Raw genomic sequence first — 16,175 nt, forward strand, 5'->3', positions numbered from 1 at the left:
GGCTGCATTAGAGAGGTGTCATACTATTTAAAGTATTTATTTGAGAAATGAGGGTACTTTATTTAAAGAAGTAATTATCATTTTCACTCTAGTTTTTGGGGATACTTTTTCCAAACCTTAAGTGTGCTACCACTGCATGTAACTGCTCAAACACATTTCTCTTCAAAATATTAATAAAAACATAAGCTTAAAATGTCAGCTAAGATAAAATCCATAAATGTGTAGGAAAGGGTACACAAATACATAGCTTTTCTATTTATATATATATATAGAGAGAGGGAGAGAGACAGCTTGTAAATTTCTAAGTAAACTTTTTTTTTAACTCATATTTTTAGGGGAAAACATGGGCTCATCCGGGATTTGGACCCGGGACCTCTCGCACCCTAAGCGAGAATCTTACCCCTAGACCAACAAGCCTCACAGGACCAAATTAATATTACAATGAACCAGTTTGCTGTTGAAGTACAGTTTTGTCTGTTTTACAATAAAAAAAGTGAAAATGTGAATAACCTAAACAACCATACACAAGTGCAATTCAGCAATGTCTCAGCTTATTAATAACACAATGTAAAGATCACAGTGGATCTACAAATGCACAAAACATTTAGTAACAGGCATTATATTGTTAATGCACTTAATTTTTTAAAGACATTTCAGGTTATTCATATTTTTTCAGGTTATTCACATTTTATTTAGAAAAGGACATTTTATAATTGTAAATATTTTCATGTCATTTTACTTTTTTATATTAAACCAAGAGGAAAATTTAGAGTTGTCACTACTTATAGGTTATTACATTATTTTACTTGAGATCACAATGGGCTCTATATGACCCTGAACTAAAATGTGTTTGACATTTCATTTCCCTTCAATTTATCCCATGAGATGGATTAGAGCCAGTCATTAGTGGGCTAGTTTTGGTCCATGAGCCTTATGTTTGACACCCTGTTTTATGCGTTAAGTCTTGAGTTGCTCCAAACAGATACTGACGTCTTTACTGCAGTAGAAACATAAAAGTCCAGGCTGTGAAATAACCTCTCTATATAATTAAAGAGTCAGCCTTTATTTAAACATTTGGAGAAACTTTGAGCTTCAAACTCTTCAGTTCCTGCACTGTGGGGATTTTTATTCATCACATTGTTCATTTCCTTTATCAATTAATGCCTATGTAAAGAAAACAACTCTTAAAAGTCTTTTTAATTATGTCTTGCTTCATTTCCAGTCTTTCATAATTTCTTCGAGTAGCGGGTATGTCTCGACAACCTTTGGCTCTTTGAGAATCTGCAGGAAGGAACGGCAGCGATCTGGTCCTTTATGCATCACCACGTCGATCAGTTCCGTCACAGCGTCATCCTTTGAGGGGATGGACTTGATCTTTCTGTATTCTGTGTCTGTGATTACTTTGTTCTGTTGGGCGAGTTGCAGAATGAGGCGATCCGCCCCCAGGCAAGTGATGAGATCCATCTTGTGGTCCCGGATGAAGCTCACTGAAGAATCCTGAAACCGACAGCAGCAGGTTTGAGCTTTGGACAGAAGGTATTCTTACAGAGATGTGTCCACGTCTGCTTTTTTCGATCAGAACTATGGTCAACTTAAAAGATTTATTTTCTTATTCATTTTATTTTCTCATAGGTTCACTGATCAGGTTAACATCTAAATGCAGAAACAAAAAGCACACCATTGAGTTTGTTCTAATCTGGATCATCCAATACTACATGAACGTTTGGTCCTCGATTAATCCTTCCATGCATGAAATGTTAATAATCTAGTGTTATTACTGTTCATTTACATGTGTTGTTTCTTTTTTTAGGTTCTAAAATCTATTGTTAATTGATAAACTGATCTGCCTTGACGGAGGTCTGCGCTCTCTGAGTGCTTTTCTATTTATCCATAAATCCATAGAAAATAAAATGGAGTGGATCAGTCCTCACTCAGTAAATTCGTTTTTATCAGTGCAAAATGTCCATGGGAAAAATCTGATATCATTAAAGATATTGTCAGACTTGTGTTAAAATCTTCCTCTACAAATGTAAAAAATATTTCAAAGGAAATACATGACAGAAACGAAGTGAAATGAATCTACAAGAGTACATCCTCCCTCTAACGCGGACCTCTGAGGTCCACGTTAAAATCAGCTCTTTAACGAGGAACTGGGTGAGCACACACTTTTAACCAACTAGCCCAGAAACGGGATAGTGCATTTTGCGTTGCGTTGGGGTTAACGAAATAACGAACGAATGCATTTTGCGTTGCACTAGTTTTTTACGAACAAAGAGCGAACCCAGAAATGGGATAGCGCAAAATGCGTTAAATAGACGCATTTTGCGTTGCGCTGGGCTTAACGATTTAACGAACTAGTGCAGAAACGAGCCCCTGGTTCAATTAATGATCAGCTCATCATCAAGCTCTGCAGAAGCCTAATAATGATGTAATGGTTTCCAGGTGTGATGGAACAGGAACATATCTAAAACATGTAGGATACCGGCCCTCGAGGACCGGAGTTGGACACCCCTGCTTTAATTAAACACTGAAAAACTGCAATGATGTCATGCGTAAAAGGATTATAAACATCTACTGTACCTCAGAGGAGTCCATCTCATCTTTTGCATCTGAGGAAGAACACAGTGAGGTTAGATTCAGGGGAAATTTCCACAGAGAAAGTCACATTCACTCCACTCATATACTGTTGATTCCACTGATTCAACATTTGACAGACAACAAAAGCAAATATGTGTAAAATGTTCACGTTACTATGTGATAGTAGGTATTTTTTTCCATAAATGAGCACATCCTCAGGATTAGTAGGATTAGTAAACTATTTACTGATGCTCCAGAGAACATTAATAATTCTAAATGCAACTGTGGTTCAGATCTGTAAGAGAATGAACAGTATCTTAGGGTTAAAGCTATACTGTATGATGTGGCATTTTCACACTTTTCTTTTGTCATCTTAAAATGCTCCAAATAGGCGTGCGTCAAACTAAAATGTAAAAGAAATCCACCAGGTATTGAAACTCAAAAATGTTTAATTCTCATATATTGCTCATATTTCTGATAAAAGTCTGACCAATCATTTTATTCGGTCCGAATGAAATTATTGGCCGAACCTGACTGAGCCTCCTGTCAATCATGCATTACGGCCATCCAGCATCCGATCCATTACCACCGTCTACCTCTGAATCTGACGCTTCATTCGCGCTGCTTCTCCTGTCACTGACCACAGTCTACTGTCTAAGGATGTGTTTGGATAGAAATTAAATGCATATGTGGAAGGGAAAAAACAGATTTATTAACAGAAACAACAACTAAGGGGAACAAACAGGAGTCCGATGTATGAAGGATGGAGATAACAGTCCAGAAGTCAGATGTACTGGACTAAACAGACAGGTCTGCACAAAGCTCAGCTTTTATGACCGTGGGACTCATACATAATGTAGGATTATGTAAGATGATAAATGTATGGACTATGAAACTTCAAATGGCCACGGACAATTTGTGGAGGCTGCGCGTTCACAATGCACCTGGGCACCTCATCAGCTGAAGACACTGACCCAGCACTGCACAGATCAGACCCTTAAATACAGGGTCTACTGATGAAACAGGAGCCGCGGCAGGTGGATGATGTATCTGATTACTGAGGGAAGGGTCCAGACACGCCAAAGCGGTCCGGACCTCCACCTCTGCTCCCACCACGCGCATCAGGTAAGAGGAGGAGAGCGTCAGAGCGCAACGGTACTGAGGGATTTACATGCAGTTCTATCAGGCCGCCCTCCACATTGGATTTCGATGCAGAAGGGGTACCCCCTGCGTCAAATAGTGCCGCTACGGGACTCTGACCATGCATCGATTTCTGACTTGGGATGAGACTGTGTTGCTCAGGCAGGGGGAAGCAGGTGGGGCTTTGGAGGGAGGCGGGTTGTTCATGTTCAAACTTTTACTAAGTGCTGTGAAAAATGCCACATCGGTAGGTATAGCTTGAACTTGCCTTTTTACCTTTCCTCCTCACTGTGTCGATGACAAAATGAGCTTTGTCTGCTTGGATCTGCATCACATTCACTGCATCCATCCCAGATCTGGATCTGGAAGATACGTTTACTCCAGTGGGTGAAAGAAAAACTCCTCTTTCCCAGACACTGTGGGAGCTTTGTTTGTCCTTTAAAACCAGGTTCAAATGTTTCACGCCTGTGTTCAAAAACACCTGAAACGTTGGGATGTAATTGTCGTATGAATCCTCACAAAACTCAGCGTCGTCTGGTTGAACTTTGCCTGAGTCTTCAGGACTGGTGGTCAGAGTGTAAAACTGCTCTGGTTTGAGTTTACAGTGAGAGGACATCTCTATGTAGATCTCATCTCCTACCATCTCCCTCCTGCTTCGCTTAACTTCAGGAAGGGAAACATTCTTTGGAAGCAGCAACACATTTAGCACAGATTTAAGATCAGGATCAGGTGAAGGCCTGAAGAAGAGCAACACCAAGGCTCGGACCGGATCAGGAGGGGAGGCCTTATCTTTGACGTTACCCACAGGAGAGAACCCTGTGATGCTGATGACCACATGGGTTTCTGTTATCTTCTGAGGACGGATAAACTGGACGCTCCCGTCGTCTTCCACATGAGCGACCGACAGGAAGTCCCATCCACCTGTGGAGCGGAGCTCACAGTGTGGGAGATGAAGCTGAACCACTGACTTATCCACACATGTGATGTCAAACAGGGGTCCTGCAGGCTTCTTGTGATACTGGTCCAGCATCCTGCGGTCCCAGGGGACAGTCCTGTAGACCACGACCCCGTCTGTCTCCATGCCAAACACCAGGCCCGTCACACTGCACTGGTACAGACCTGGACACAAGGACTGGAACCTGTAGGCTTCATCCATTTCACCCACAGTCACAGGTGTGAACTCCTTAAAGTTGCTGTTGGTAATAATTTAGAAACATTAATGGATCAAATGGCAAATAAATTAAAAGCACTAAAAACATGGGTTGATTCAAACAAATTAACTATAAATTAAAAAAAACCCAACAAATTTATAATTTTTACAAATCATGCTGTGAATATGGACAGATATCTACGTATGAATTAAAAAATAGAGATTGAAAGGGTAAATGAAATCAAATTCCTTGGAATAACTATACACAAGAAGTTAAGGTGGAAGGCACATATAAACCACATTAAAGTTAAAATATTAAAATCATTAGGAATTATTTCTAAAGTCAAAGAATTCTTGAATTCATCTCCCTTCTATCTGTTGTACAGTTCTCTAGTTCTGCCCTATATGACATACTGCATGGAGGTGTGGGGGAATATTTACTAAACTAATACAAATCCAATCACCATTTTTTTTTTTTTTTTTAGAAAAGGCTAATACCAATGATCAATAAAGTGTCCTATAGGGAACACATCCATCAGTCAAGTTAAAAGCTTTAAAGTTTAGTGACTTAGTCAACTTTAACTGATAAAGACCCAGTGCTACTTCTGTGGCAGTTCCCAAATAATTTTTTCTCTATTTTTACCTTTCTTAACTGATTTATCACCATTTTTGTAAAAATATTATCCTCTGTATTTAGCATTTTTTGGTGTAAATTATGTATTTTCCGATACTTAATTCACAGATCATGTAGATGTTCATGAAAACTCAGAGTAAATTCAAAGTTTATTGTATCAAAACAGAGATAAAACAAGAAAAAGTGACTTTTTCAGTAAATATTGCTAGCTGAATGTAAAAAAAGAAGTGTTTCCATCCACTGCCATTGATCCTACTCCATGGGTTTTACTGGTGAATCAATGTTGTAGAAGTTGACAGTGTTTTCACATTCACTACAGAGCCTCTGAACGTCCAAATGGTTCATATCTAATGACCATGAAAAGATGACAACTGCATTTTACATCAGTTATTTATATGGATTGATACGAATAGTAGACCAGCAGGTATTAAACAGTTTAAATCTGGAGATGGTTTGTGTCGCTGGTGGCTATTAGTCTTTATGGGTTAAAACAGCACAATATATGTTTAAAAAAAATAAATAATTAGTTGCCTGTTCATATTCAGTGCTTGTTTAAAATGCGGGAAAGTGTTTATATTTTCAGAGGAAGTCATGTGTTCAAAAAACCTTATGTTGGAACAAATACGAAGAAAGTTTTGTCTTTGTGTTGAAGTAACTTAATTCCTGAGTTCAAAGACTATACAATGTTATTTATGTTTAAAACTGTGTTTAAAAGAAATGTTATGAAAATATATGAAGAATGTGAATGTTCATTTTTTTCCACTACTCAAACTGTTGAATTGTTTTTTGTTGTTGTTATTTTTACTAAGCTAAAGGTATTTATATCTATTTTATTTCATTTTGTTTGGTGATATGAATGGGGGTTTGAATTAATAAGCTCAGGCTTCAGCCAATTCCTTTACAGACTCTTTAGTTTTTCAAACATTGTACCTGCACAAATGTAGAATGCTTGAAATGTCTGAATAAACACAACTGAACTGAAAAGAAAACAAAAAAACCCAAAACTGAATAGTGAGTAAATCTATCTCCTGTCACATGTCAGTGCCTGTGGATCACTCTGGTTAAACTGAAACAGTAACTGTTGAGTCTGTTACCTGAAGCAAAGTGTAGTTTTATTCATAATTTCCTAAATTTCCTCCTAAATGAAGCCACACTGTTGCACGTTTTGCCACTGAGTTCTGTGTTCTGGTTGTAAAGTCATGTCAATGCACACACTCTATTCTGTTTCGTAAGATTTTGTTACCTGTATGAAGTGAGTCCAGACTCAGCTGATACTTTAGGTATGAACTCCTGTAATTGACAAAGGTCCAGTTTTAGTTCTGTCCATGTCCTGGTTCATGACTTTACCATCGTTTGTCCAAATGGTTGACGTTTGTGTTTGTGTACCTCCCAGTTGGACGTTCCAGCCTGAGCCTCTGCGCAGACGAGCTGCTGCTTCTCTGGATCTTCAGGATTGGTGTGAGGGTCTCGTTCCGCACAGTCCTCTACGCTGTCCTCAGACTCCTTCAGGTCTGAGTCTGAAGTGGACGGACCTGGTGGGTGAAGAGAGTCAGCAAACTCACTGGTGGTTGCGGTTTCATCCCAGTGGGTGAAACCACATACAAAACATGCAACAGCTGAAGCTGAAGTGTGGGAAGATGACGTTGGTTTAACTGTCTGTATGACAAGATTTAGAAGAATCAAACATCCTGTAAGTACAGCTGCAGGATTCAGAGACAGTGTCCACAGTAGTGGGTAATTCTACAATGTATGTCTGCGCTCCACTGAGGATTAAGGCATTTTGATTTTCATTCTTCTAAATGTGTGTTTTCTTTTAGTTCAGAATCTTCTTACTGAATTTTCAACAAATGTTCAGGAATTGTGTATTTTTCCAACTCATAAAAACTTGAACTAGTGAAACAAAACTACAGGCCCATTGGTGGGATTCTTCAGATCAGTCCACCCTGTGAGCCAGACTAGTCCTGGACTGTAGGTATGAAGATGATCCACAGGCACAGTTTAGAACAGTTGTCTTTAAATGTGGATGTTCTACTCACAAGACTCTGATGTGTCCTCCTCTGTCTCCACTTGATGATGCATTGGGATTTCAGTGAATGTCTGAGGGACTTCCCAATCACGGATCATAGGCCTAAAACATACAGACTGTCATGTTTTATCACATGTGGGTTCGTCTGTTATCTCTGTCTGCTCTCACTGCCCTTTAACAAAGGTTCCATCTCTTCATCCACATCAGATCCACTAAAATATGACCTGATTCCTGAATTCATTATCGATTTCCAAGTGGCTCCATTCTGTCATTAGTCTGTTTCTTCCACCTTAAATAATCAGATTCACAAAATGTTCCCAACTGACCATCTCCAATACTTCATACTTTCAATAAATGATGTCAGCAAAATGCAAACATTTCAGCCTCATATCATCATGAGTTTTTGAGACAGTGGGACTTTGAAAATGACAGTAAATGTAAAAACATGCTACAGAAAAAGATGCTAAATTCAGTCAAACTGTTGAACTATTGATAATAGATGGATATGACAGATGCATGATACAGAATTGTGATGGATCTTCAGCTGCGTACCTCTATATTTTACAGAAAACATGGTGTCATTGATGCACTGAAAATAAGGTTTGTTTAAAGACACCAATTTAATATTTTCTGCATACATTAATACAAACCTGCTATTTCCACTGATGTAATTGTACATACTAGACCTTGTCATACATGAGCATTATGCAGCTGAACATAGGTGTAGTTTTTTCTTTCTTCTCCTTTTTAATGCCTCATCAATCAGACATTTTTATTTGCTGTAGAAATTTGATGTGATTCAGTGTGGAAATCCACCAAGACAAAATCACTGTGAAACCATCCATCTGTCATGAACATCTAAAAAGTAATGAAGTCCTGGAGTTAGTATCTTCACTCACATCACAAAAACTAAAAACTAAAGAAATCAGGATCAGATTTTGTCTGCTGTTTTGTGGAATACGAACATTATTTTATGAATGTATGAAGTAAATGGGAGATGGTGAGTTGGAAGGCTGGTGATTTCACATGGACTGAGCCCTTTCTCCATCTCCCAACATTAAACAAAGAATGATTTCAGTGGTTATGATCAGATCACCTTATGCCTGTGAATACAATAAATACTCTCAAAGTATATTTGAATTTAACTGGATTCAGGTCTAAATGGAACATGTTAACTCTATAACAGTAGCAGACAGTGAACTGACCGTACTGTCTTTAGTTTATAGCCTGGACTCTGCAGTAAATCATCCAACAGTTTCACTCCTGAATCCTTCAGGGTCATTCCATGGCAATTCAACCAATGGTCCCCACATGACCCCCTCAGAAAATTCTGAAAAATTCACACTTGTTCACCTACCAGATAAACGAATTGCTGTGAGGCAATGAATAAAATGGGTCGATTTCAATTTTTCACAAAAATACTCTTTATTTGAGCACCCAAATTACCATGTGGCCAGTTAAAAAAATTTAGAAATTTTTACCATGTCTTCATATATGTTTCAAGATCTTGTGCACAAAATTTTAGCTTTGGGATAGAACTGGTTCTATTTTTAAATTTTTTTTTTACTGCATGACTATATTTTCTTCAAATTGTATACAAACGTAGGTGTAAATGGCACTTTTAACAGTATAATGGCATTGATTATTGCACAAGTTATGATAATACTTGAGATATTTGAACTAGGGTGTGGAACTGCATGATGGTTCAGATAGAACAATGATAGATTTATCAGAACTGGCTCAGGTTGATGCCTGTAGTAGAGACTTCTCGGAAATTTGATGGAGCTGGTCAGTTGAGCCAGTTTCACCAGGGTCCATGACATAAATGTAACTAAAATTTTTCAGAATCACCAATTTTCAGAAAGCCTGTTTGTCTTGATAATGTCTTTCTGTGACATTCATCCTTTAAGATCAATCCAACAGCACATTTTTCCTCCATGATGAATAAGTTTGTTCAGGATTATGAACAGAATTCCCAAAATTAGGCTGGCCAGCATAAAAAAAATTCTGGGAAATCTTAGCTCCGTTTATGTCATAGACCCTGATGAAATTGGGTCAACTAACCAGCTCCATCCAATTTCCGAGAAGTCTCTACTACAGGCATCAACCTGAGCCAGTTCTGGGAAATCTATAATTATTCTATCTGAACCATCATGCAGTTCTACACCCTAGTTCAAATATCTCAAGTATTACCATAACTTGTACAATAATCAATGCCATTATACTGTTAAAAATGCCATTTACACCTACGTTTGTATACAATTTGAAGAAAATATAGTCATGCAGTATAAAAAATATTAAAAATAGAACCAGTTCTATCCCAAAGCTAAAATTTTGTGCACAACATCTTGAAACATATATGAAGACATGGTAAAAATTTCTAAATTTTTTTCAACTGGCCACATGGTAATTTGGGTGCTCAAATAAAGAGTATTTTTGTGAAAAATTGAAATCGACACATTTTATTCAGTGCCTCATAGCAACACTTTTCATTGAAATGTGGTCTTTTTGCAGTATATTGTTGCATCTTGACCATAAGAATCCATGCAAAAACAATTAGGTCTCTACATTCATCCATTATCGCACAGTGCAAGCCTGAAGAGAGAGGACATTTTGAAGAATTAGCCTTTTCGCCTGATTTCAAGGCCTCATGGACCAAACACAAAGGCACCTACAATTATTTTGATGCAAAATATGGTCTTTTCAGGGGGATTTCACCCCAGACAGTAAGTTTCAGCAGTGTGGCTTGAATACCTAAGGACATATAGCTCCTCAAAGTTGGCCGAAAAGCAAATTTGCAAAATTAAAAAAAAACAAACATTAATTTTCAAAGGGCTGTATCTCCTAAACTATTACAGATATGACATTAAAATTTTGGATGTGTTCATTTATCTGGTAGGTGAACAAGTGGGAATTTTTTCAGAATTTTCTGAGGGGGTCATGCGGGGCACTTTCTGAAATCTGGTTGATATGGGATGGAATGACCCTTCAGGTCGCTCAAACTCAGATCAAGTTCCGTCAGATGGAATGGATTGGACTTCAGAGCTGAGGCCAGAGAAGAACAGCTGACATCTGACACAACTTTGAAAATGACTCCATCATAAACACAGTCCACTTGTTTTCAGAACAAACCCAAATGTTACTTGGGGCTTTTCAGAAATTTTGTCATGAAGTGCACTGTGGGAAGTGAAAGCAGTTTCTCACAGATTCAGCAAGAAAACGAGCCAGATCACTACAACGTAAAATTCTACAGTCCACCAGGGTTGTTTTAAAGAAAGTCTAGTCGGTGGATGGAGGTAAAGGTGAAATTTGGGTTCAGCACTCAGAAGGAGACAGAGAAATTGCTGCTGCGTGGAATTCCCATTCCCACAATGCACTTTGCAACAACATTTCTGAAAAGACCCAAGTGAAGGTTTAGTTTGGGTTTGGGATGTAAACAGACTGTTTGTGATGGAGTTAACTTCAAAGTTGTTCACCGTGAGGGAAGTGATTCAGGTGTGTAAGAACAAAATGACTAATGGATTATTGATAACTGGGGTTTTACAAATTTGAAAAAAAATTGTGTTGAAAGTCACACACTGCTTGAAATAAAGTCTGAGATTAAAACTATTCAAAACTCTGTGATTGACTCACTGTGGATCAGAAGGTCCTGGTTTACCAATGCCTCCTGGATGTACCAAACCCCGCCTTAGAAGACCAGACTCTGTAGAAGGAGCTGTGTCCTCTTCATCCACATTCACCGTGTAAACTTCAGCCTGGAAGAAGAATCAGCCAAAGCACATAGAACTCAGAGTCTAGTAGTCACATGACCCACAAAACAGGAAGTAACACAAACAGTGTCAGGATGGACGCTGTGTTTTTAACATTCTGCTCTGGGCCTTTTCTTATTTATCAGGTGTCTCCTTTGTTTAGGTGAACCTTCTTTATCAGGTTTTATAGATTATATCTTTAGATTATGAGACATAAATCTCAGGTTTTAAGTTCTTTCTAATCCTTTGCCCTTTGGAAGGGCGGGACCATGGCCTCCATGGCCCTCATCTGTCATCAGGGAGATATAATGTCTGAAAATAAACATAAAAAACTAACTTATTCAGTGTATAAGACATTTTTCTATATGTTACACTGCTGGACCCGAGTCACAGGTTTCATTATTTCATTAGTCAATATGTACAAATAAACTTGCACCTTAAACACAGCAGAATTATTATAGTTAATGAAGACTAACACTACATCCAACAGTGAGAAAATGATTAAAAAAAAAAAAAAAAACAGCTTTCACAAACATTCATTCATTCAAAATATGCTGATAGAAACTGTTATTTTCCATGACGTCCAAGTAAATAAAACACAATAAAACAAGTGGTGCCAGGTACAACAAACCCCAGCCCTCGCACATATTTTGCCCATTAAAGTAAATGGGAAGATTTTAAACTGTGACCTACTGTTCCCAAAATGTAATGAGATCTATGCTTGGTCACTGGAAATCTATAAAGTCAATTTGGTATGAATTCAACCAATAGTTTTGCTGCTACAGACATGTGACATTTTGCCCATTATAAGTAAATGGGGAAAAAAAGATTTTAAGGACTTCATAAAAATGGAAACTTTGACCCACTTTTCCCCAAATGTAACCACATCTATTCTGTACCATTGGCAATCTATAAACATAATTTGGTATAAATTCAACCAATAGTTTTGCTGCTAGAGTGTTAACAAACAAACAAATCCAAACCAATACCCCTTGCCTCGCTGTCGGGGGGTTAGGGTAATAATATAAAATAAAATAAATGCAAAACATGGCACATAATGGAGTAAAACCAGGAAACACAACATGGAAAGAACTGCAAAAATAACTGCCGATAACATAAGGCTTAAAAAAAACTTATAAGAAGTTAAAATAGTAAAACTTCAGGGTCAAAACAACCCGCTGAACGATAAAAAAGAGGAAAACTAAATAAAAACAAACCCAAAACAGAACTGTTTTCTCTAAATGACGAAGATGAAAAAAACGATAAAATTACTAAAACCAGTTGGTTCATTAGGGTGAAAATGGAACTAAAACTGTTAATGCAGTCATGAAAAGGTTTAAAACTAAACTGAAATAAACGACTGGTCTGTTCATACCTGGGGTTTGATAGTTTTTCACACACTTTTATCGGTAAGATGATAAATGTCATCTTACAGGACCTTTCCTTCTACCTGCTCAGTGACGTGGCCACGCCCACAGTGATGTCAGAAATGTGTGGGTGGAGTCGAGTTTCTGTTAACCTGCTCCTTTACCTGAAAACACCTGCTCATTTTCTTTTCTCACATAATGTTTTGTTTTTCAAAATGTAACACCTCTCTGTTCGTAGCTTTGGCCTGGCATTTAACCCAGGTCCTGTTCAGAAAGCAGGTTATGAGAAAACTCTGAGTATGTGAAGATGACAAACTCTGGGTTTTCCGGTCCAGACAGAGACTAACCCTGAGCCTGTTACTACGGTAACTTACTCCATGAACACAAGAAACCCTGTCTCCTCCCACATGAAACGCACTGTTAAACATGTTTGTCCAGACCAACATGATCCCCATATATTTAGAAGCTGTAATTAATGTAAGTCAGTGCTTTGTGTGCTATCATTTCCTGATAAATATCTATGTATCTATTTCTAACCATTTGGGGTGGGACAAACTTGGCTTCTACCTAAAGAGCCACAATGAACAGCGCAAGACCTTTAATTGTTTTTTTGTTATTACCTTCAATATTTTGGAGTGTTCTGTTTAAATTTGTCATTTTCCCCCATTTTGTTCACCTTTATATTTTATTCCTAATTATGTTCGACATTAAGTTTATTATTATCATTTTTTTGGGTTATTACCTTCAATATTCTGGAATGATTTGTTTAAATTTGTCATTTCTTTTTTCCTTTTGTTCACCTTCATATGTCATTCCTACTTATGTTGGACATAAAGTTTATTATTATCATTTCAATCTTACACTGTATATTAAATCCTAAATTATATTTTAAATAATGCTAGAAACATTATGCTGCGAACTCAGACTGAGATCAGTGATAATCGTCATTGTGCAGTGCTTAGTGTGTGTAGATGGAACACACATTCCCATTACTGCCCCTGCACAAAACCAAGGACTATGTTCGTAGGAAGTCGTTCCACATTATCAACGTGCTGGTATCAACACTAATATGTTAAAAATGACAGTATACGTCACAATATACAGCAGTTAATAATAAAAATAATAATAATAATTATAACCGCAAGTGGTGTTAAGGCCCTCGCCCTCCCAACGCAACCGCTGAGGCCACTGACAGTGAGACAACACCGTATCGTGGGTTTGATCCGACATTTTGCGAGATACACAAAGTTTTATACTTCTGAAAATGAACGTTTCATCACAGGCTCGTCACAGCCACACCCAACATTTGATCAAAAATGTAATTGGTAACTTTTGATCACACATGTGTGTAGGTGATTTTCACCAAGTTTGGTCCAAATTGGATGTAAACCCTAGGAGGAGATGATGAAAGTATGAGAGGTGGGATTCAGCCAAAAACCCTTTCATTTCTATGGCACAGTTTTGATGGTGTCATGGCAACATGACTGTAAATAGGGGTGTGTCCTCCTTGACTTTTCTCCTCCGAGCACACGCACAATTGCGTGTAAACGCCCCATATTACATATTCATTGTGGCAAATGTACTAACTGGACACAGACGCGCTATTTTGCACCTTTGAAAGATGCAACCCTTAGTGCGCACTGTTAGTAAATCACTTTGTACATTTTTTTGCATGTGCAAAGTTTGCACACATTTTTATACACGCAAACCTTTAGTAGATCTGGCCCTACATGTGGATCCTGATGTGCTGTCCAGTAAGTTGACTATGTGAGTTGTGGAATGTGTGTGTAATGTCCTGTCCTTTTGCTGCGACCCATGTCTGCAAACTGAATTGCCCCTTGGGGATAAATAAAGTGTTCTGAATCTGAATTTTTGACATAAAACAAATCCAGTTGCATTTGTTCAATATCTTATTTCTTTAGCATAATAACCAGGTATTTATTGTTGTGTATTCTATGCAATAACAGTTTAACATGTTATGGTATTAATTTTTTAAGCATAAACACATCCATAAAGCTGTTTCCACAAAGAGAATCTACCTCTGATTTAAGAAAACATATAATTTCAGAGTAAAATGTAACTGTCAGCAGTGGTGAATGTCATAAGACGTTCACACAAGGGTGAAAATTTCGTTCTCTGCATCTCTTTTCATTGTTTCAACCGCAGCCATGTGTGCGCAATTACTCATCCAAACCATTTGTACCTCCCTTTGAGACGTGTTAAATATAGACACAATTTCTATGAGCAAAATTGCTTTCGGGTTTGATAAATCCCTTTGCGTGTGCTAAATTAATATATTTACATTTTCTCCTCCCCGCACACACACAATTGCGTGTAAACACCCCAAATTTCATATTCATTGTGGCAAATGTACTAACTGGATGCAGACGCGCTATTTTGCACCTTTGACAGATGCAACCTTTAGTGCGCACTGTTAGTAAATCACTTTGTACATTTTTTTATACACACAAACCTTCAGTTGATCTGGCCCTATGTCTGGATCCTGGTGTGCTGTCCTGTAAGACTATGTGAATTGTGGAATGTGTGTCTAATGTCCTGTCCTTTTACTGCGACCCATGTCTGCAAACTGAATTGCAAAGTGTTCTGAATCTGAATTTTTCACATAAAACAAATCCAATTGCATTTATTCAATATCTTATTTCTTTAGCATAATAATCAGCTATTTATTGTAGTGTATTCTAGAGCTGCAACTGATTAATCGACTCAAAGTGATCCAAAAAAATCTTTCAACCACAATTCTCCTGAATCAAAGCTTTGTTTCCGTCATTTCTCTGCTGTTAAACATTGGTTCCACTGTTGAGTTTCACACGGATGCTTATTGTGATGCACAAAGAAGCTTCAGTTCAGGAAAACTGCAATAGAATATCTCCCTTCAATCAATTCGAGTCAATTAATCGAATCGGGACTTTTTGCACTGACTTCAAGCAACTAGTCGATTAATCGGTTGCAGCTCTAGTGTATTCAATGCAATAACAGTTTAACATGTTATGGTATTAATTTTTTAAGCATAAACACATCCATAAAGCTGTTTCCACAAAGAGAATCTACCTCTGATTTAAGAAAACATATCATTTCAGAGTAAAATGGAACTGTCCGCAGTGGTGAATGTCATAAGTCAGTGATTAGATTCTGTCATTAAGTTCAATGCCAAAAAGGTTGTGGTAATGATTGCAAGGACCAAAGAGGATCATAAGGCTGTGTTTCCTTCTGTCCATCACACCTGGTCCAATTAATGATCAGCTCATCATCCAGCTCTGCAGAAGCCTGATAATGATGTAATGGCTTCCAGGTGTGATGGAACAGGAACATATCTAAAACATGTAGGATACCGGCCCTCGAGGACCGGAGTTGGACACCCCTGCTTTAATTAAACACTGAAAAACTGCAATAATATCATGCATTAAAGGATTATAAACATCTACTGTACCTCAGAGGAGTCCATCTCATCTTCTGCATCTGAGGAAGAACACAGTGAAGTTAGATTCAGGGGAAATTTCCACAGAGAAAGTCA

The 16,175-nt window shown here is 37.9% G+C and overlaps 1 protein-coding gene and 1 non-coding gene across 3 annotated transcripts in view; both read right to left on the minus strand.

Moving 5' to 3' along the window:
• Window positions 1-345: 345 nt before the first annotated feature.
• trnap-agg (transfer RNA proline (anticodon AGG)) lies at window positions 346-417 on the minus strand. The gene has a single exon. It is a non-coding gene; the product is annotated as a tRNA-Pro (tRNA).
• Window positions 418-1,046: 629 nt separating this feature from the next.
• The window catches only part of LOC115435198 (uncharacterized), a 35,455-nt gene continuing 20,326 nt past the window's right edge, over window positions 1,047-16,175 (minus strand). For both annotated transcript variants that reach the window (XM_030157464.1, XM_030157463.1), the window contains exons 7-14: window positions 16,092-16,120; window positions 11,161-11,282; window positions 7,538-7,629; window positions 6,888-7,033; window positions 6,745-6,791; window positions 3,994-4,910; window positions 2,581-2,609; window positions 1,047-1,497 (exon numbers count right to left, since the gene is read on the minus strand). In XM_030157464.1, coding sequence (XP_030013324.1) covers window positions 1,213-1,497; window positions 2,581-2,609; window positions 3,994-4,910; window positions 6,745-6,791; window positions 6,888-7,033; window positions 7,538-7,629; window positions 11,161-11,282; window positions 16,092-16,120 — 1,667 coding nt within the window. In that variant the 3' untranslated portion in view covers window positions 1,047-1,212. The remainder of the gene's footprint in view (window positions 1,498-2,580; window positions 2,610-3,993; window positions 4,911-6,744; window positions 6,792-6,887; window positions 7,034-7,537; window positions 7,630-11,160; window positions 11,283-16,091; window positions 16,121-16,175) is intronic.

This window comes from Sphaeramia orbicularis, chromosome 16, assembly GCF_902148855.1.
Source record: "Sphaeramia orbicularis chromosome 16, fSphaOr1.1, whole genome shotgun sequence".
Classification (NCBI taxonomy): Eukaryota; Metazoa; Chordata; class Actinopteri; order Kurtiformes; family Apogonidae; genus Sphaeramia; species Sphaeramia orbicularis.